A 19,674-nucleotide genomic window follows, 5' to 3' on the forward strand; every position below is an offset into this window, starting at 1 on the left:
ACCTGCCCTCTGCCTCACCCAGGACACGAACAAATAACGGTGCTGCGGAGGCTGTGGTCCTTCAGACCTTTTCCCACCTTTCGCTGCCTCACTGAAGAGAGGTGGATGCCTGGGCCAAGCAGCAAGGCACTCCTCCATCTCCTGCTTTGACTGCCATAGTGCTGCCTCTCCCTGCCAGCAACCCACTCCCCTGATTCCCCTCCCAATATAGTAGCAGCAGAAGATAGCCTAGGATCTGTATTCCTGAACCCCATCATCCCTGCTCGTGCAAACTCAGCACATTTCCTAGAAGATGATCCTGGGTCTCACATTTTCCATCAGGGAGCGGGTGAAATTCCTGTAGGTAGGCTCCATCCCAGACGCCAAATGGTGGCCAACAGAGAGGACTGGATTAATGCTAAAGGATTGGACTGCAGGATGCTGGCACGTGAAACATGGATGCAGTCCAACCAGCAGTGCCTGCAGTGGTTCTTGCTTTGCAGGGGTGCGTGAAGGAGATGATGCCATGCTGGTGGTCTTGCCAGATTTCCCATGGGGTCACTGGCTCTTCTTCATCACGGCAGTTGAAGAATGGAGGAAGAGACTGAAATCTCTTGTCATGGGCTCATGGTACCCACTCCTCTCTGGAACAGAGGCTCTTCACCAGGAGCTGGCATGGCCATCCCTGAATTTCTAGGAACACCCAAGCCCTCCTCAGTGCTGCTGCGTGAGGCCACAGGTGGTGGCAGGAGAGAAAAGGTGTTGCTGAGATGCAGCCCCACCTTGGAGGCTGAGGACCCCTAACTGATGGCAAGTTCCAGTGTGAAGATGGCATGGTCATCTGCAGTCTTGCTGCAAAAATGTTCATTTGGGAAGACTGGATCTCCAAATTGCTGCAGCAGAAACCACACACTCCCCAAACAGCTCAGAACCGGAGACGCTGTGTCTGTTGCTGCCTGTTTCTTAGGATTTTCTGTAATCAAGAAAATGTCAGCAACCATCCCAGAAGCCACTGTTGTCCCAGAGCTCAATTAGTAGACGCTGGAGGAGTTTCAAGCAGGAGGTACTGGTGCAGTTTTGCCACCTAGACTGCAACCTGTTGGCTCGGTGCTGTGTTACAGGGGTCAGATTTAAGGCTTTACTCTTATGACACACTCCAAAGTCACTGAAGGGTCCAGGTGCCAAGGCAAGCTCTCCTTTGGTGTGGCCAAGTACCAGGTACGTGAGAAGGTCACCTCACATGATCTTTGCACATCACCAGAAAGGGCTCCGGGGACAGCTTGGGAAATGCATGGCTACAGGGTCCAGATAAAGCACAGCATTCCTGCTAGAAACATAGAGCTTGTAATTACGAGCAGCGAAAGTGAAATATGGCCTTAATGAGAACTAGCAGGCAAAGGAAAACGGCTTTGTCAGAATCACTGGTGGCTTTTGCTCTTAAAATGTGAAGATGCGTGACTCACCATGGGGATCTGGCCCTGTTTCTGTCTCCAACTGCTGCTGGAAGCGCTCCCTCCTCTGCAAGCGAGGCCAGCTGGGGAGGACTGCCACTCGTCACAGCCTGTGACGGTCCCAATTGTGTCGGTGCTGCCATATCATGCCTACAGCGTGCCACTTCTCTGCTTCCTCTGCCTGTAAGATGGGGCCAGCCTTTGCTTGCCCTGAGCGTGTAGGTGCCCATGGAGCTGGATTTATCGATCTGGGCAGAATTTGACCAGGTTGCTGTGAAATGAAGGAGAAAGACAACCCACAAAAGGCAAATCTAGGAACTGGAAACACCTCTCTGTTCCCCAGCAGGCAGACAGGCACAAAGAAAACCGAGCAGCCACTTCAGCCATGGCAGGAGGCTGGATATTCTCGCAAGCCAATGATGAGGAGACCCCGTGGATGGAGTCCCTGTGTGCAAGAGCACTATGGCAGACGCAGGCGGACACACGGTGTGAGACATCTGCATCACACCGTGCTGTGCCTCCCTCTGCTCATCTGGGTGCCAAGAGCTGGTCTTCGCACAGACATCACCTGATGTGGCCTTGGGAGAAACCGGGGCCAAGGGTGCGCTCGCAGGGAGGGGAAGTGCCAAGTGGAAGTGGGTCGGATCACAAGGTAGCGGCTAAGGGAAAGTAGCAAAAGCTTTTGGGGGAAGGTAGAGTATCAGTTTCCGCTCCAAAAGAGATGGTGGCATCCCAAATAATTAAATCATTTGGAAAAGGTTGAGAAACCCTTGTTCAGAGATAGCTGATTGTATTCCCTCTGCCTGGAAAGAAATTTTCTGCTGTATATCCATGCAATGAGATTCTTGGTGCTTTCTTCCTCAGACGGCCTTGCTCACACGCTCCTGTGTGTACAGCCTGTGCTGATGGGCTCTCAGCACTCCTTGCAGCAGTAGGACAGAGCAATGAACTTGGAAGAGAAAACTGCAGCCTGCAGCGGGACTCCTTAGGCAGGATTTCTGGCCTCTCCTTGCCTGCAACACTTCCTTCACGCTGGAAGCTGCCTGGCAAACCCTGGGGCGAGAGCACCCTCTGGGGACCAGGAGAAATGTAAGCAATGAGACTCTGCATTTCTCAGATCACTTCTTTTCATGCTGCCTTTGCATTTTAAGTGCATTTCATGATGGTGATTGGTGCTAGCTTGCTTGCCCAGAAAGAGGACTCTGCTGGAGAGGGCTAGCTTGCCACGCCGTGTCTCTGTCACGTCGGGACCAGCCGGCTGGGCCTCTCCAGAGAGAGCAGAAGAGACCTTAGGGCACACAGCGGCCCTAGAGTTTGTAGAAAAAGCAAGGTATCACTTGACAAAAGTCACACCGTTTAGGGATAACAAGAGGACATGGCAGTAAAGGGACTTTTCTGCATCTCCCTAAGGAGACCCACCACGAGGATGGGATACCCGATGGTATCCCGCATCCCGTTGTGGAAGGGGAACATGCTGATGGGAACACAGTGCAGGTGGGTGCTGCTGCTTCTCTGCTGCCTTCCACCATATCAGCGGTGCACGGCAGGTACACATCCGTCAGGTCCTGGAGGGGGGCATCAGCAGAGGGTCACTTTAATCACATGTCTCCAAACCTATCATAAGAGAGTTAGCCAAAAAAAGATTTCTAAATGCGACAAGAAATTCCCAAGTTTGACAGCCGAGAACATTTTATTTAAGTTATTATCTCCTACACTGAGTATAGTCTTCGTTCTGAGCTGGCAGCTGCCTCCTCTTGCCTGTCACGCACCTCATGACTCACTGCAAAAGGGGCTTGAACAGGAGGTGGTAGGAGGCAGGGAGAGAAATACCACTTTAAAAGGCAGACACGCAGACCCAGTAAAACCATAGTGTAAAAAAATCCCACACAAGCATAGCAAGATAATAAAAGACTTGTTTTCACCAATTTTTATTTGCTAGCCTATCTTTCTCCATTTATGAGGAAGGCAGCTCCCATCTCACTGAGCCAAAGACACTCTAAAATTCCCATGCCGTTGTAGGCATTTTTAGCACATTAATACCACAGCGGCTGGAAGCTGAAATGGCCGGCACCTGCCGATGTGCTTCTTCCCTCAAAGATGGCAACATACTGATCCTTTCAAGAAAAATGTAAAGCCATGATTTTTGTGGGAGAGGTTTTTTTGCATTGGTGGGTTGATGGTCAATGACAGAATCGGTGCGTCCATAGGCTTGACCCTGGCAGAGATGATAGATCCTGCTTGAAGTCTTCTGCATTTTCTGAGCTGTAATGCTAAGTCCTGGCATAAATCAATGCAAATGTTGGTCTGTTCACTTACCTGCTCTTCTGAGCCCTTCCTGTGCTCCCTCACTTTGCTCAGATCTGAGTCCCTCCTTCACAAACGAGACCTCTCACGCAGAGTCTTAAAATCCCTAAAGACGTGAAATACCTCACATATATCACCTTTCCTGAGATGAGTTAGTTATACATGAACTGTGTTAAGCCTGCAGCCTTTTGTGTGCTTCAGCTCTTGGAAAGACCAGGCAGTGTTTTGGGTGTGCTGTTAGAAAGTCCAGGCACAGGAACGAGGGGTCATGCCGACGCTTTTTGAGGGCAGGCTGCTTCCCTTGCTCACCTTGGGCCTGAGGGCTTCCAGGTCACATCCCTCTGCCGAGGGAACATTGGGGCACCAATGGACTCATCCTGCTTCCCCTCTCTGGGGCAGTCACCCTGTGGTAAGCAATGGGAGTGCACCAGTGCCCGCCTGCAAACCACGACACTGCCTGATACAGCAGCAAAATCCCCCGCTTGTGAGGAGCAGTCCTGCGGATGCCAGAGGGATGGACTGAAGGAGCCGGGAGGTCTTTCCACATGGAAATTTTACGGCACTTTGAAATCTCTTTTCAGTTGCAAAATAGCAAAGGCAGGATGGTGCCTTCCCCCTGTGCTGTCATCTCTTGGAAGTCATCATGGCCCTGGCTCAGGAGATGGACTCCCCACGGCGCTTAGGGATGCGAGTTGCATGGACAACAAAACCTAAAACTCACTGTTGCTGAGAAAAGTGAAAATGTTTTGACATTTCCTCCGCTTACACGAAACTACTGTGTGCAAAGGCAGAAGTCTGCATGCAGTATTTCAAGTTTTATTTATGCATTGCTTTTGCCCTGCAGTCCCAAATGCCTGTCCTACAGGAAAGCTGAGCTTCAGTGGTGGAAACCTTCTGACACATTGACCCCTGTGAGCACTTCAAAGATTTGAAATAGACTTTTACAATTGCGACAGTTTTTTGAATACAGATTTATTTGAATATTTCACAACTATTAAGCCTGAAACGTAGAAGGTACAGAGTGGGAATTTGACTATGCACATTAATGTCTTGAGCAAGATCTTCAGCAAGTGAAAAGGTAGTTTGCCTGAAGTTAAGGATGTATATTAACTTACAAAGCCATATAGGTCCACTGGGTTGGCTGTTTCACATTTTATATGAAGCACACTACAGATCTGGAAACTCCAGATTTTGCTAGAGACTGTTCTGATTACTAACATAATTAAAATGATCTGACTCTGAACAAAAGGATAAAGGCACAGCTGAGGAGTAGAGGGAATCTACAGGAGGGAAAAGAAGTGGAAAATGCCTTATTTTCTTCAATAGCTAGGATATGACCAACCTCAGCAAAGACCCCCTAGGACACTAGCTTTGGCCATGACATATTTTGCCTTTTTCCATCTCTTTGCAGAGCCAGAATTAGCCTCAGGTTGGACAGAAAGGCAACGAAAATGCAACTAGCAATAGGAGGCTGGTTTGATGAAGATGGCCGAAGCTTTGCAGTTCCCGTTGCACAGGCTGCCCCACGTTATGCCCCCCTTGACGTTCAGCCGTACAGAATAACACGCCGAGTACCACCACCCACCCCCGTAGCTGGAGGCACAGTTCCCACTGTAAGTGTCCTGATCCAGATCTTTTGCGGAGAACTTCATGTTGTCGTGCACGGTGGAAGCACTGTTTGAGGTCATGGCGTCCCCTGCCAACCCCGAGTATGTTCCCAGCCTCAGCCGGTAGCCCTGGGACTCATCTTCCAGGCTGAAGAGGTTGTAGTCTGCAAACTTGGTGTTGTTCGCAGCATCCCAGATGACAAACCTGACCTCGTAGACCTTCTGCTTGCAGATCTGATGGATGTACTCCGTGCCCAGCCAGTACTCGGTGTGCACGTTCCCAAAGCCGTACTTGTAGGTGCTCCAGGACTCGGCCCAGGTGATCTCCGTGCTCTGCTGGTTCCTCTGGATGACCGTCCAGCCCCCGTCCGTCGCATTCATTTCACAGTACACCACGATGGGGTGCAGTCCTGTGGGCTGGATGACGTAGACGCCGCTGGGGCTGCCAGCAGAGACCTCGCTGCAGTCCTTGGGCCAACCTGCGGCAGGAGAGAACATGGAGGACCAACAGGCACAGCAACACCCCAGTCTGCTTGTCTGGCCCTGTGAGAGGGATTTCTAGAAAATGGGCATATGTGGGATTTTGCCAGGGTAGTAAAAAGTCTACCACTGTGTTTCTTAGTTTAAGTGTGAAAGCAGAAAACCTCTGTAAGGGAAATACAGTGATTAAGAGAATATGCATATATTTTGAAGGTATAAGCATAGAATTTGCTTCTCCTTCTGGCTCAGGCTCTTGCTTCCTCAGCCTTTCCCAATGTTCAGATGTTTCTCCTCCCTCATAACGATACAGGGGTCCAAGCTTGGCTTGGTGAGGGCTCTTATTACATAGTTATGCAGAAGCTTAAATAAGCAAGTGAGCTGTTCCTGCAGCCCTGGCATCCACTGCATCCCTCGGGTTAGGAAGGAGAAAACCTCGTTCCCTTGGCGCTGGACCCCGTGGCCAGCTGTGAAACCCCAGCAAGCGTTGCTTGGGAGGCACGTCCTCTGCTTGCCCTGCGCAGAGCTCCACAGCAGAGGGGAGGACTTGTGGCATGTAAGTAACGGTTGCAAAGTCCTTTGGGATCTTGTAAGGCACGGTTCAGTGTGAAGCTATCACTGGTAACGAGTGATGTCTGAGTGGCCTTGGCATGCGCTCTGGAGGAGCACATTGAGCCTTGCCCCCAGGTGCTGAGCCGGGTTATCCCCAGGCTCGTTGCCCACCCACCGCTGTTGGACCCTCGTTGCCTACACCTCTCCCTGTTCCCTGCGGGGCGGCGGGGGTGCTTACTGCGGTGCTCTGTCTGCAGAGGGTCACTGGCTCTGCTCTGCTGCGTGTTCTTTCCGTCTTCATCTGCGTTGGGAAAAACAGAAAGAGTGAGATGAGCAGCCCTGTGCCACAGCACCGAGGTAACTCCAGCCTCCACAGGCTGTTATTTCCAGCACTGAGTTTTTTGTAGGGCACTTCAACAATGCCACTGGGCTCATTTTTTTTCCTGTATGGTAGTTGTTGGTTGTAAACTCTTTAAAGGGATAAGATACTAGGAAGGGTAACACTGCAGTCATTGAGTGGCTGCCTATTTGGTCCACTCAGCATTATGGCTTTAAAGAGTTGCACGGAGCAGACTGCATATCCGAATAGCAGAGATGAGTACAAGGAGATACTGCTAGAGAAGAAGGATCAAGAAGGAAACAGACTGCATGTGGTTTCAGACCAAGATTAAACTGTTGACTGATGTTGCTGTAAACCTGGATTGCTTTTCAGTGGCGGCTGAAAGGATTCATGTGTTCATTCAATTCATAAACAGCTTCAGAAACCTTCAGAGAGGAAAGAAGCTCAAAGCATATAGGATAGCAATGCTCTCTTTAAAGAGAAATCACAGCACCCATCTTCCTGAGATAGCATTCCCCGAGAGCTTCTGGTGGTGTGACCTCTACCAGTGGTGGGACGAGTTTTTTGTATCATTTAGCCATGTGCAAGCTTCAGAAAGCATTTTGGTTGGTCACTTATACAAAATTTCTCTGAAGTTTCAGGGCTACGGATGGACTATAGAGAGCAAGAGAAAAGGTCTTCCTTTGAACTGCTACAACTCTCTAGAAAAAGCTGCCACATACGGTCTTGTCAATAACAAAGAAGGTTGAACTACCAAACCTTGTGAAGTTTGGTTAAGATCTGAAATTGGAGGAAGATTTGATCGGGTTCCTTTTATTTCTGAGTGTGACTGCCCTTCCCCAAGATTATTTTCCACATCTCCTTCTCTGTGCAGAGAGGAGAGGGCTCCTGATGTTTGGATGAACAGAGTTTAGGGATGTAAGAGAGAAAACACGTACCAGAATGGAGCTTATGTGAATGGAGATTAATGATTTCATCTAAATTTGCTTTCAATCTTCCCAGGTTTTCAATGTCCAGAGCAAGAAGAGGGGCTAGCAGGGCCAGCACGGAGGTGAAGAACAGAAGACTGGAGTGACGAGCAGCTGGAGAAAGAAGACACACAGTGAATCTGGAAATGCAAACCCTCTGAATGAGAATTGGCTAACTAAATTCAGCAGAAGTTAAAACAAACTCACAGAGCAGACAAATCCACAACATTAGTTATGCTTTTGCTTTATTGAGCAGCAGAAGTATAAAGAACAATTTCCAAAAATAAGCATTTTGCAAAGGCATACATCCCCAGAGAGAAACAATTTCTTTGACTACAACCTACAGGTCTAAATTTGCAGCTTCCAAGAGTGGTGTCATCCTCTTTGGCTGTGGTCTGGGCTAAAGCAACGGGCTCTGGGCCCCAGAATTGAGATGTTAAACCAGCATCAGCGTGCGTGTCTTAAGAAAAACATCTCCTAGTAATGCAGGATGGCATGCTGATTTGTAGGTACTGCTGTTACCTGAAGATAGTCAGGAGCTACTACAGCAGTGATAAACAAGGCGCAAGGACCTGAGATCTTGGAAAGAAAGGAGCTGTTGTGGCCACAACGCTGACGGTACCCTGAGAGTCAGGGGCTTCACTTCATTGTCCCAGAACTGCCCCCTCCCACCAGGGCATCGTGCAGAGACTGAAAGCCACCCACTGCACGAAAACACCGGGAGGAGAGCATCCTGCAGGGAGCCAGCAGCATTGATCCAGCATCAGACCCCTGCTACCTGTCACAAATGGGGCTTCTGCAGGGACGTGCCGAGGGTCAGTGCATCCCAGCTGACGTCTGGGCCAGGACATTCTACGCTTTCAAGGATGGTTTCTGCCAGCGTCTGAAAACCTGAGCAATTTGACTCCTTCGGACCGTACCAGATCAGGACATTCCCCAACAGTTTGTTCATGGCCAGCTCCATAGATTTGTGTCTACAGCTTGCCCACCCGGCTTCATGAGGGTGATGGGGGATTAATGCAATGATTAGCTTCCATTCCAAGTTTTTTTGGGGGGGGGAGTTTTGTGCTTTGGGCTGTGGCACAAATATAAGTTAAATAAATGTTGCAACACCACCCAGAGCAGGACAGTTTTGCCTGTGGTCAGGAATGGAGGAGAGAGAGTGAGGAGCAGGAGGGTCACAGAGACCTGGGGGGTACAGCAGGAATAGGGTCATCCCACTGTCCCCAGGCCAGAAACAGTCAGCGGGAAAAGCAGAGCTGCAGTGCGGGCAGCAGAAGCCCAGAGGCAGGCAGAGGAGGCAGGGGTGCCCAGCCACACGCAGCGGTGCCGTCCCCTCCCATCCCATCCCACACTCACCCATGCCGTCTCTGTGGGCACCCTGCGGAGCGGGAAGCCGAGCGGGTTTGGCCTGGCAGCAGGGTGGCCAACCCTGCCGTTATATAGGGCTCGGCGGGTGAGGCGGGGCTGGCTGACCCAAACTACGACATTCGTCCGCCAGTTGTCATCAGGGCTGGAAATTTATGGTTTGTTTGCCCTCATCCGTAAGCGCCTCTGCTCACGCACCAGCTGTTGTGCTTCTGTGATAAGAGGTCCCAAACGAACCTCAGCAAACAGCACCTGATGTTCACACAAAATTCCACCAAACTGACAAATGCTCCTGATAAGGATTTTTCTTGAGGTTGTTATTAGTTACAGGATTTGATGCCAAAGCCTGTGGGGTCATCCTGTGACCTGGGCCGTGCCAGAGATCTCCGTTAGACACCCTTTAGGGTCTGCCTACCCTAGCGTGGTGCATGACCCGAGAGGGAGCCATGCTCTCTGGCACCGCACCCTGGTTCCCACCCACACCAGGGCAGCAAAGGGGCCTCGTCCCCAGTCCTGACCCCCCCCCACGGCGATGCAACCGCTTGGCTTGGTGCCAGCCCTCCAGCAGCGAACCCGTCCCATGCGGCAGCCACGCATGCGGAGGTGCTGCTGCCCCAGTGCCGGTGCGGGGCAGGTCCTGCAGCCCTCCCAAGGGGTCCAGCGCTGGTGCTGAAGCCAAGGGTCTGCTGGAGGGTTTAGCTCTGACTTCACAGCTCTGGGTAACCTGGGGAGCGGCCCTCATCACAGAGCTGGCTGCAGACTCAATTAACGAGGTGGCTGTGGGTTAAGTGGAATAAATGCTTAACGGACATTGAGCAGTCCAGTCTGAAGCCAGCCTTGCAAATGGCACAGGAATGGGAGGGGAGTGCTGAGGAGGGGAGCGCTAAGAAGGGCAGTGGCATAGCCCAGTGGTGCTGGCTGACAGCTCAGTGACACCGATACAGGACCACAGTGAGGTATTTATTGATGGTTTGACACCAGGAGCTGCCGAGCCGCTGGAACGTGGCCCTGCACCAGCCCTGGGATGCTCCGCAGCACCGCCGGGGACCTGCACGGGCTCTGCTGCCGCAAGGCTGGTGCTGGCTGCTTGGCCCCACACTGCCTTCATCCCCAGGTCCTTCATCCCCAGGTGGCATCACCACCTCTGCTGTCCTCCAGGAGACCGGCAGGTGGTGGTGAAGGTCCCAGTGCCAGCACACCCTGCCACTGTGCCAGCGCCTTGCTGTGCCCTGCCCGGCCCCTGCTCTGCGTTACTCCAAGACTAAACAACTCTCCTTTCAGTACAGCAAGGAGCACACTTTTCACCAAAGGACGTGTCTTCCCCTGCCCTACACCAGCCCCTCGTAAATTACACGAGCTCCAAAATTACATGTGTATTCACAGAAAAAAGGATTCTTGCCAGCTCCAGGCTGCAGTAATATCTGTCGTGCTGTTGGACAGCAATGAATATCTTAGACCTGATCTAAGACTGCTCCTCAGCAGTTTCCTTTTAATGAAGCACCTTTCTTTTTACAAGAGCTTCCCAAAGTCCCTTGATAGATAACCTGGGGCTGTAGCATTTGTCTTTGATACATTTCTGGCAGCCGAATTTCAAGACGATGAAAAGGGTCTTCCCAGTGCTTGCAGCAAGCCTCCTCATGCCGCGCAGGAGCAGGGCTGGCTCCCCCCACCCACCAGTGCACCAAGTGCCAGCACCGAAGCCGAGGTGCCAAGCCATGGCTGACATCCCAGTCTGTCACTGCGTGTGAGCACTGGGGTGGCCCTGCCTGCTGCTACCCTTCGGTGCCTCCTGCCACCCTCACTCGACAGCCATAAAAGAGGTCCCTGCAGCAGGGACCCCATGGTGAGCCCTCCCTGCACTGCTGGCCCTTGGAGGAGCGGCGACGGGGCACGGGCAGCCTTGGAGCAGCGAGCCCAGCCGAGGCGTGCAGAGGTGGCAAGTGGAGCTGAATTACGGAGCGAGGGAGAGGAGGCAGAGGAGGGGACTGAGCCTCCTCCACAGATGGGGACAGGCATGTGCCCCCTCGCTCCTCCCCTGCCCTCACTCCCCCAGTGGGACCTGCTGCCAATGGAAGCATCACCTTCTAGAAGACAGAGTGTACTGCAGCCAAAGACCCACCACTAGCGACAGGCGGGAGTACAAACTGTCCCAAGAGGACTGCCGCAATGCGGGTCCAGCAGAGTCATCCGGCAGGTGACGGCTGAGGACCTGCTCACGCCTCCCAAGGCACTGTATGAAAAGAGGGATTGAAAGAAGAGGGGAACAAGGAGACTCCAACCCAGTCCTGAGGGTTTGCCGAAACACCCTGCGGTAATGCGTGAAACAAGTTAAACCTCCCCTGACAGATGTGGTCCCAACAGCTGTAGCTGCTGCTTGATGACCCTGCCACGAGTGTATTTAAGGTGCTCTCCCAGACAGCACCCAGCCTGGACCAGGCTGCCGGGGTGATGCCCACCCCACAGGCAGTGGGGAAGAGCAGGAGGTCAGCAGAGCCTTCCTGAGCCTGTTTCTTCTCACCAAGACATATGGGCTAAGGAAGGGAAGTTTAGGGGAAGGGGTACTGCATAGACACCCCCCCAGCCTATTTTTGCTCAGGGCTGCCACAAGCATCTGGGGGCAGGGATGGCCCCTAGGAAAGGCTGCTGCCTTCAGCCCTCAGCCTCTACTGATCGAAGCAAAAAAGGCATCGGTGTTTGCAGCCCAGCTCTGGGGCTGATTTCTTGGCAGCTCTCTGCAGGGAAGGAGGCCGAAACAGACCTCTGGCCATCACAGAAGTGTCGTGACATGCTGGGAGCTGATAACTGTTGACAAACCATTACCCATAGGTTTTACCCTCTTTGATCTCCAGATGATACAAATGTCCCCTGTGCCCTTGGTGTTCACATCCCTTCCCTTCTGTTTGCCTTTCCCCTCTCCTTTAGCTCCTTTATTGCCCTGCAGCAGTTGGTAGATCCCCAGAAGGATTTAACTCCTGGGCAGGTCCCGTACATTTCAGTCGATAAACGCCCCACAGCTGGGAGGTTTGGAGTTCTTTATTTTTTCTCAGAAAAAAACCTTAGGGCCTCTTTATGTAATCTTGAGCAAAGAGAAGCCACCAGATGGGCACAGAATGATGAACTTTGTCCATGCAAACAGGGGAGCTGAGATCCTCGCACAGAGGAGGTGTGTATAGGGAGAGACCCAGGTATAAAGGGACAGAGGCCAGCATGGAGTTGAGAGCAGCGGGACTGACTGCTCAGGCTCCCGGCGTCCGCTCAGCAGCACCGCGGCGATGGGTGAGTTCTCCTCTTCCTCACAGTTCCTTTTCTGCAGCACTCGCAGCTCTGGGGGGTGCAAGTAGAAAACCAAGCTAAGTGACAGCAGTGGGGGACCACGGGAGCGGGAACTGATGAGAGCGTCCAGCGTCCGTCCCACTCCTCCCCTTTCCACCCAGACGTTTCTTTCGAGTCCTCTGCTGCTGCTGCTGCTGGGTTGTTTCCTGCATCCCTGTGAACTGCATGCTCTGCACCTGGAGCACCAGGTTTTATATACAAAACTCAGCTGCAGTGCTTTGAACTATTTGCTCTGAATGCCCTTAACACAGATTTACTTCTTTCCCATAAAAATATCCTCTTGCCTCTAGACCTGTACAGAAAAAAAACCCCAAACCACATTTAGGAGAAACTAAATGTTAGTTACATGAGAAAATGTGACTGCAGGTTTCTGTGTGGTGCAGGGAAGGGGCTGATCAGGAGGGCGACAAAGCCATTTCTCACCTTGCTTCAGCCCTGCAGGGGCAGAGCCTGCACGGAAGCTGCAGCTTCCACCACCCCGGGAGCCCCCTGCTCCTGCCTGCACCCCACGGCTCTGCCTTCCCTGGTCCGAGCTCCCCGGGGCTGGGGGGCTGCCCGGGGATCCTGACGGTGATGGGCATTTTCCTCCCCAGGGCTCCAGGCTGGGACACACCGGCTCCATGGGATCCTTGTCCTCCTGCCCGCCGTGGTGGGGATGCTTCTCCTCTGTAAGAGCCCAGCGGGTGCGACCAGCTTCCAGGGCGGTGAGTACGGGTGCCGAGGGGACAGCCGACGAGCTGCCAGGTTTGGGTGCAGCCATGCTGCCCATCGCTGAGCGTGGCCAGGCTCCGAGGTGCTGGGTGCAAGTGCCCCCATGCCTGCAGCCACAGAGAGACCACAGGTCTCTGCATTCAAACCTCAGCTACAAAGCAGGGCAATTCTTGCCTCTCATCACCAGCAGATAAGAGGCATTCCCAACATGTTCCACTGGTTGCAGAGGGTCCAGTGAGATCCAGCATCAGCAGCATCCGTACAGCTGCCCCACAATAACCTGCCAGCACATCCTCCAGTACAGGTCCCTCATGTCTTGCTTGATCTGCTGCCGCAGGGTTCCCCGCAGACTGCAGCCACCTCACCAGCAGCAGCCCCAGCGGGGTGTACGTCATCCAGCCGGCAGGGTCTCCCCCACGCGTGGTGTGGTGCGACATGGACACCGAAGGCAAGGGCTGGACTGTTGTCCAGAGAAACACTTACAACACCGAAATCACATGGAAGGAGTCCTGGACCACCTACAAGTACGGCTTCGGGAACGTGCAGGGCGATCACTGGCTGGGCACCGAGTACCTGCACCTGCTGACGCAGCAGGGCACCTACAAGGTCCGCTTCATCGTGCAGAATAAAGCCAACGTCACCCATTACGCCGAGTACGACATCTTCAGCGTGGAGAGTGAGGCTAGCGGGTACCCGCTGCGGCTGGGCCGGTTCCTGGGCAGCGGGAATGACTATCTGACCAGCTATCACGCCAGTTACGGGGGCATACACGACAACATGAAGTTCAGTACGGCCGACAGGGACCAGGACCAGTACAGTGGGAACTGCGCCAACAGCTACGGGGGCTGGTGGTACGACAAGTGCCAGAACATCCTGCTCAATGGCAAGAAGTACATCTACTGGCCAGGAATCTGCTCAAGTGGCAACTGCACATCTTCCCTCATCCTGGTCAAACCCACAGATGTGTGCTGACCGTGCCGCAGCGCCCAGCCTCCTGGGAGTTTGGGGGAGTGCCACCGTTCCCAGCTCAGCGCGCGGCACTGAGACGCAGGCACTGGTTTGGGGTGGGTGTGCCCACCCCTGTCCTGGGGAGGGGGAGACAGTGCAAGTTCCCTTCCCTGTGCAATCAATGTATCCCTGCTTTGCTCAGGCCCTGCTCCCTCCCCGGGCCCCATACGCCCCACAGCTCTGCTACCCGTGGTGGGAGAAATCAGCTGCAATAAACCCTGGAGCCAGACTTTGCTGCCTTGTGTCTACCTGCCGCCGCGACACTGCACACACACATGGGAGCAGTCGAGGTCCCAGGGTGGTGGAGGATGCTGGGGGGCACTGTGTTCATGGAGGGGGTCCCATTTGCTGCATCCCCTGTTTGAGACTCATCTTCTCCTTGCTCTGCTCCATGCCATGGCCGGGGGAGCTGGACTCCCAGCCCCATCCTGCAGCAAGGGCTGGGCGGGGTCAGGGTGTCCCCGAGGGGCGTCAAGACACCAGGAGAGGGGTTCTTGCCACGAGGGATCCATCCCTGGGGTGGTCCCCAGGGTCCCTTGGCAGCCCAGGACTGGGTGCTGGGGGGGTGATGCTTTGAGGCCCCAGCGGGGTGGGGAGCCCCAGGGTGAGCAGGGGTCTTGGGGCAGCCCCACGGTGCTCAGCCTGGGCTCCCTGCAGTGGGGTCCAGGGGCCACGGGGCTCCTGGGGGTGACAGGACATTGCATCATGGCCAGTGCTTTCCCACCCTGGAGCGGGTGACGTTGGGTGGCCGGGACCCGCCAGGACCCGGCTGGCCATGGGTGACCCACGCCTGCATTTTGGCTGGAGGCCAGGGAGCACACGGGGCTCGGGGATGGCACCTCCTCCGCAGCGAGCCGGACCCGGGTTCGCACAGCCCGCCCCGCGGCGATGGTGCAAGCGGTGGGACTGTGCCGGGACAGGCACGTGGGAGTGGGCACTAGTGGGAGCGCTGGGTGATGCCCTGTGCGGGCGCCCAGCCTGCCCAGCCTGTGGCTGGGGTGGTGCCCAGCAGGCACCCAACAGCCCCTCTCCCCCCGGGGCTGCCCTGCAAAGCACCTGGAGCTACCTGTCCTTCCCCAAAGCTTCTCCAGCATCAAAAACTTGCAGTTTCTTTATTTAAATGTAGCTGTGTTTTATTAAAATTAATTCCCTATTTGATATTTTCCCTGCAATCCCACAGATTTTTTTCATAAGAAACCTGGCACTGCCCTAGCATGGCTGCTCACTCCACATCAGCCTGTACAAACACGCTGGAGTATGGAGTAGGTATTTGCAGGTTGTAGGTGTTGTTTTAGTCACAGGATTTTACCTGAGGTTTTAACAACTGCTGAACTGAGAGCCAGTGTGGGTGAAAACACCTCTCCAGGTGTAGGTGTCAAGGCCACATCTTCAGCAAGTGGGGTTAATAAAGATTTACCAGGAAATAAGGAATCTTTATCCTTCCCCCACCCCAGCTAATGAGGGGGTGACAGAAACCCTGAAGAGAAAGGGACGGATTATTTATACAGCTAAGAATAAGGACATTTTCCCGTGATGCTCATCCAGGCATTATGTTTCTAAAGCACATTTTATTCTCCAGAGCAGGTATGCTTCAGAAGTACAGGGTTTGCAACGTGTTAGTCTGATGATTATAATGCAATTAAAATAAAAACAGCTCAAAGGGGAAGAACCCAGCAAGGGAAGCAAAAGAGCTCTGCAAAAGAGGCGAAAGAAAAATCTCTTGGCAGCCCAGGGTGTGCCTGGCTGCCACCCGCCCCGCTCCCCCCCAGCAAAGAGGGGCCCGGCAGGGGACTGGTCTGGCCACGTGCCCAGTGCAGACAGGCAGCGACGAACCCCTAGCAGTAAGTAATGGGTTTGATGAGGATGGCAGAAGCTTTGCAGTTCCCGTTGCACAGGCTGCCCCATGTTATGCCCCCCTTGACATTCAGCCGTACAGAATAACACCCCGAGTACCACCACCCGCCCCCGTAGCTGGAGGCACAGTTCCCACTGTAAGTGTCCTGATCCAGATCTTTTGCGGAGAACTGCATGTTGTCGTGCATGGTGCTGGGACTCTTTGAGGCCATGGCATCCTCCGCTGTCCCTGAGTACGTTCCCAGCCTCAGCCGGTAGCCCTGGGACTCATCTTCCACATTGAAGAGGTTGTAGTCTGCAAACTTGGTGTTGTTCGCAGCATCCCAGATGACAAACCTGACCTGGTAGACTTTCTGGTTGGAGATCTGATGGATGTACTCCGTGCCCAGCCAGTACTCGGTGTGCACGTTCCCAAAGCCGTACTTGTAGGTGCTCCAGGACTCGGCCCAGGTGATCTCCGTGCTCTGCTGGTTCCTCTGGATGACCGTCCAGCCCCCGTCCGTCACATTCATTTCGCAGTACACCACGATGGGGTGCAGTCCTGTGGGCTGGATGACGTAGACGCCGCTGGGGCTGCCAGCGGGGATCTCGCTGCAGTCCTTGGGCCAACCTGGGGTGGGAGAGAGGGCGATTTAACAAGATCCTGTGCAACAAGACCGAGGCGCAGCCCATAGTCCTCCTGTGGCTGGTTCTGCAAGACCAAGATGTTAATGAGACCTGGATTGCCTGAGGAGCACAGATCATGCAAATGCCATCCTCACCTGAGCACACAACGCCTGCGTCCTCGCTGTGCCCGCAGTTGTGCTCTCCCCAAGCCCGCAGCGAACACTCAGTGAGGAGCTCCTCCTCGCCATTGCAGTTAACGTCGTCCAGCCAGATAGTCCCAGATCCACTCCCAAAATAAGCACTGCCTGGGGCTGATACTGCGTCTCCGCAGCCGAGCTGCCTACACACCACAGAGGCATCTCTGATGTCCCAGCTGTCATCACACACCGTTCCCCACTGATTGCGGTACCAAACCTCCACCCGTCCGGAGCACCAGCTGGAGCCATTCACTAGCCGGACCTGACCTGGAACGTGGAAAACAACAGTAGAGAGGAGATTTGGAAGTGGGGGGGACAACACCAAAGAAAGCTGGAGCCCAGATCAGGAGGTACTTTCTGGCTCAAGAAGTGGAGTCCAGGCAGTAAAATGTAGGGCCTTTAGACCTCTGATCACGCTCCTGGCTGGGGAAGGAGCCTTTGTCTTCTGAAGTCTCCATTTCCAACTATTTTTGGTGTGTTGTGGCCCCAGAGACTGGGCACAGGTTTGCCATGTGTTCCCTCAGCCAAGTGGACATCAGCCATCCTCTCCCACCACTGCAGGAGCTGTGGTTCACTCTCCTGGGACTGTGAGTACCCCAGGAGCAACGCTGAGGGTAAGACAGGGAATGGTGCAGTCTGGTGAAGTACCCTCAGACAAGGGTATTTCACAGGAGAAGACCACTTTTCTAGATCTTAGCCATGGGACAAGCAAAATAGCTGGGGATGCTGGTGGCAGGAGAACCCTTCCTTTCTTCTGCATCCTTCCCACTGACTGTCCCTACTGTCCTCCTGGAGGGCAGGGGATGTGTGGGGAGGGACAGCCTTGGCTTCAGGAGGGGATCAGAGCAAACGCTCTGGGCTTCTCCACACCTACACATGAGCAGAAAGGCCCGTGACTGCAAGGTCCCGTGTCCGTACCCACCAGATGTTTGAGGAAGGGCAGGTGACTCGTGCTGGGGCATGTATCTCTCTTGAGGGATGCTGGGGCTCTGCTGACAGCTCGGGGGGAGCACCGGGTTGGAAGATGCCCTCCCCGACAGCCTGCTCTGGGTGGTCCTAGCCGTGTCCTGCTGGCACAGATGGAGACCTTCCATGTACCTACCGTTCACTGATGCGTTCCGCGCAGACACGGTGTTATTCAAGACAGATTGACTGAAGAGGGACAGGCTTTGGACGCTGCTGGTGAGATGTGGGGCAGGCAGGGCCAACACACAGGCAAGGAGCAGGAGGGGAGCGCACTGGACAGCTGGAGGAGGAAGGGACAAGATGAGAGTCAAACAGCATCCCACTGTCAGAGTAAAACATGCAATGGGGAGCCAGCTGCAGTGAGGTGAAACCGCTGCAAGTCACCCCAAACCTGCGAGGACGGCACGGGGTTGCCTTTCTGACGTGAACCTTGTAGCCCGACTCCTTCTTGTCCCCAAGCTTCATGCCAAAGCCCAAGGTGCCCAGGAAATTTGGGGAGCAAAATCAAGCAATCACAAGAGAGTCCTTTGCAGATCAGAAGAAATTTGACCAAAGTGTTTATCTTTAAGCACAAACTTTAACAGAAACCTTGCGGAATATTTTCTGCCCTTCCAGCTCACTAAACAGCTAGATGGTATTTCTTCAGACTTTCCACTACACTCTGGAAAATCCAAATAAAAAAACCAAGTTGTACTCAAAAATAATAATGTTATTTGACTTAATTATAATAATAGTTATCTCAAGATTAAAATCTGAACATTCTTTTAAAGATGGCATCACAGCTGCACCTCTGGGGGTTACAGCAGCATTAGATTGCAAAACATCTGGAGAGGGATGACTTTTCCAATGGTGCCTCTATTTTGGACACCCCACAATGATGGACCCTTGATAGCAATTGGAAACCTATGCTGTTCATACACCAATAAATTCAATCTTACATTTTTAACACAGTTACACTTAGATTTATGACTCTGCTGGGCTAGAACTCAAGCGCAGTGACTATCTGTTAGACATGAACCTGAACCTGAAGCTCCTCCCGATGTGCTCGCAGCGATGCGAGGCATGGAGAGCCCTTGTCCCTCCAGCCAGAGTGGCACGGTGACCGGGTCTGCAGGACGGCCAGCAGGTCTGTACCCCTCGAGTATGACCCGGAGCTGGTCTGACCCTCCGCTGCTCCCCGCTCTCTGGGACAGGGCAGCACGCAGGTTCCCTCTTCCCCCACCTGACCCCGGGGAGCTGCTGGGCTGGGCTGAGGGCAGACCCAGGGACTTGCACGTCCCTCTCAAACCTTCTCCCTTGCCCTGGGAGAAGCAGCATGGTCCTTGAGTCTGCCCTGCTTTGTGCCCTGTGTTTTCTTCTGCCTCTGTGGCAAGTCCTCCATCCATGGGAGCAAACGGACGACTCTGCCAGGGAGGAGGCTTGCAACACTCCCCCTCCGCCAGCACTGCTTCTGGGGGTCCACGGGCTGGGGAACCCACCCTGCCCTGCTCCCCCATGCTCACACTCACCCATGCTGACTCCACGGGGTCACTTCCAAGTCCAGAAAGTTACTGTAGATATGCTTTGACTCACAAGATTTATAGCTGCGCCGCGCTGGGGAGGAGTGGGGCTGACACTGCTGCCGCTAGTCCCGTCCCGTTCTTGTCTTGGGGCGTGTTAATGAGCTGCCAGCGATAGGCTGTAACCCCAGCCCCTAACCAGGGACGTTCATCTGCTCTGATAAGAGCCCTTATCAGAACCTGAGCAAATACAGCCCAGGAGCGGCAAAGGCATCCATGCACTTTCCATGTGTCAAGCAGGGCTTCTTCCTGGATATGCCACCAACGGGTGTTTGGCGACATTTGCTGAGCTCTGTCCTGCCACCTCCGCAGGTCACAACCCTGGAGATGCAGCCCCGCTCGTCACAGAGCTGAGCAGGGTCCGGGGTCCCTCCTGAGGGATCCGTGCCAAGGT

General features: G+C 53.8%; 3 protein-coding genes across 3 annotated transcripts; 1 reads left to right on the forward strand and 2 right to left on the reverse strand.

The window, feature by feature from the left end:
• Window positions 1–4,817: 4,817 nt before the first annotated feature.
• LOC127024487 (fibrinogen-like protein 1-like protein) lies at window positions 4,818–9,082 on the reverse strand. The gene is made up of 4 exons (XM_050909077.1): window positions 9,038–9,082; window positions 7,649–7,792; window positions 6,609–6,671; window positions 4,818–5,820 (listed from the first exon to the last, which is right to left on the reverse strand). The coding sequence occupies exons 1-4, from the start codon at window positions 9,039–9,041 to the stop codon at window positions 5,192–5,194; spliced, it is 840 nt and encodes a 279-aa protein (XP_050765034.1). The 5' UTR covers window positions 9,042–9,082; the 3' UTR covers window positions 4,818–5,191.
• Window positions 9,083–12,318: 3,236 nt separating this feature from the next.
• On the forward strand, window positions 12,319–14,062 carry LOC127024568 (fibrinogen-like protein 1-like protein). Its single transcript, XM_050909175.1, has 3 exons — window positions 12,319–12,322; window positions 12,973–13,080; window positions 13,428–14,062. The coding sequence occupies exons 1-3, from the start codon at window positions 12,319–12,321 to the stop codon at window positions 14,060–14,062; spliced, it is 747 nt and encodes a 248-aa protein (XP_050765132.1).
• A 1,871-nt stretch (window positions 14,063–15,933) lies between these two features.
• On the reverse strand, window positions 15,934–19,233 carry LOC127024569 (fibrinogen-like protein 1-like protein). The gene is made up of 3 exons (XM_050909176.1): window positions 19,230–19,233; window positions 16,714–17,022; window positions 15,934–16,562 (listed from the first exon to the last, which is right to left on the reverse strand). The coding sequence occupies exons 1-3, from the start codon at window positions 19,231–19,233 to the stop codon at window positions 15,934–15,936; spliced, it is 942 nt and encodes a 313-aa protein (XP_050765133.1).
• Between the last annotated feature and the right edge of the window lie 441 nt (window positions 19,234–19,674).

This window comes from Gymnogyps californianus, chromosome 20, assembly GCF_018139145.2.
Source record: "Gymnogyps californianus isolate 813 chromosome 20, ASM1813914v2, whole genome shotgun sequence".
In the NCBI taxonomy this organism is placed as follows: domain Eukaryota; kingdom Metazoa; phylum Chordata; class Aves; order Accipitriformes; family Cathartidae; genus Gymnogyps; species Gymnogyps californianus.

Coding starts and splice junctions, on each gene's coding strand:
- LOC127024487 (XM_050909077.1), bottom strand. Junction 6,672..7,648: donor TTCACATAAGCTCCATTCTG/GTACGTGTTTTC, acceptor TTCCCAACGCAG/ATGAAGACGGAAAGAACACG. Junction 5,821..6,608: donor TCTGCAGACAGAGCACCGCA/GTAAGCACCCCC, acceptor CTCCTGCCGCAG/GTTGGCCCAAGGACTGCAGC.
- LOC127024568 (XM_050909175.1), top strand. Junction 13,081..13,427: donor GGGTGCGACCAGCTTCCAGG/GCGGTGAGTACG, acceptor CTGCTGCCGCAG/GGTTCCCCGCAGACTGCAGC.
- LOC127024569 (XM_050909176.1), bottom strand. Junction 16,563..16,713: donor CGCAGGCGTTGTGTGCTCAG/GTGAGGATGGCA, acceptor CTCCCACCCCAG/GTTGGCCCAAGGACTGCAGC.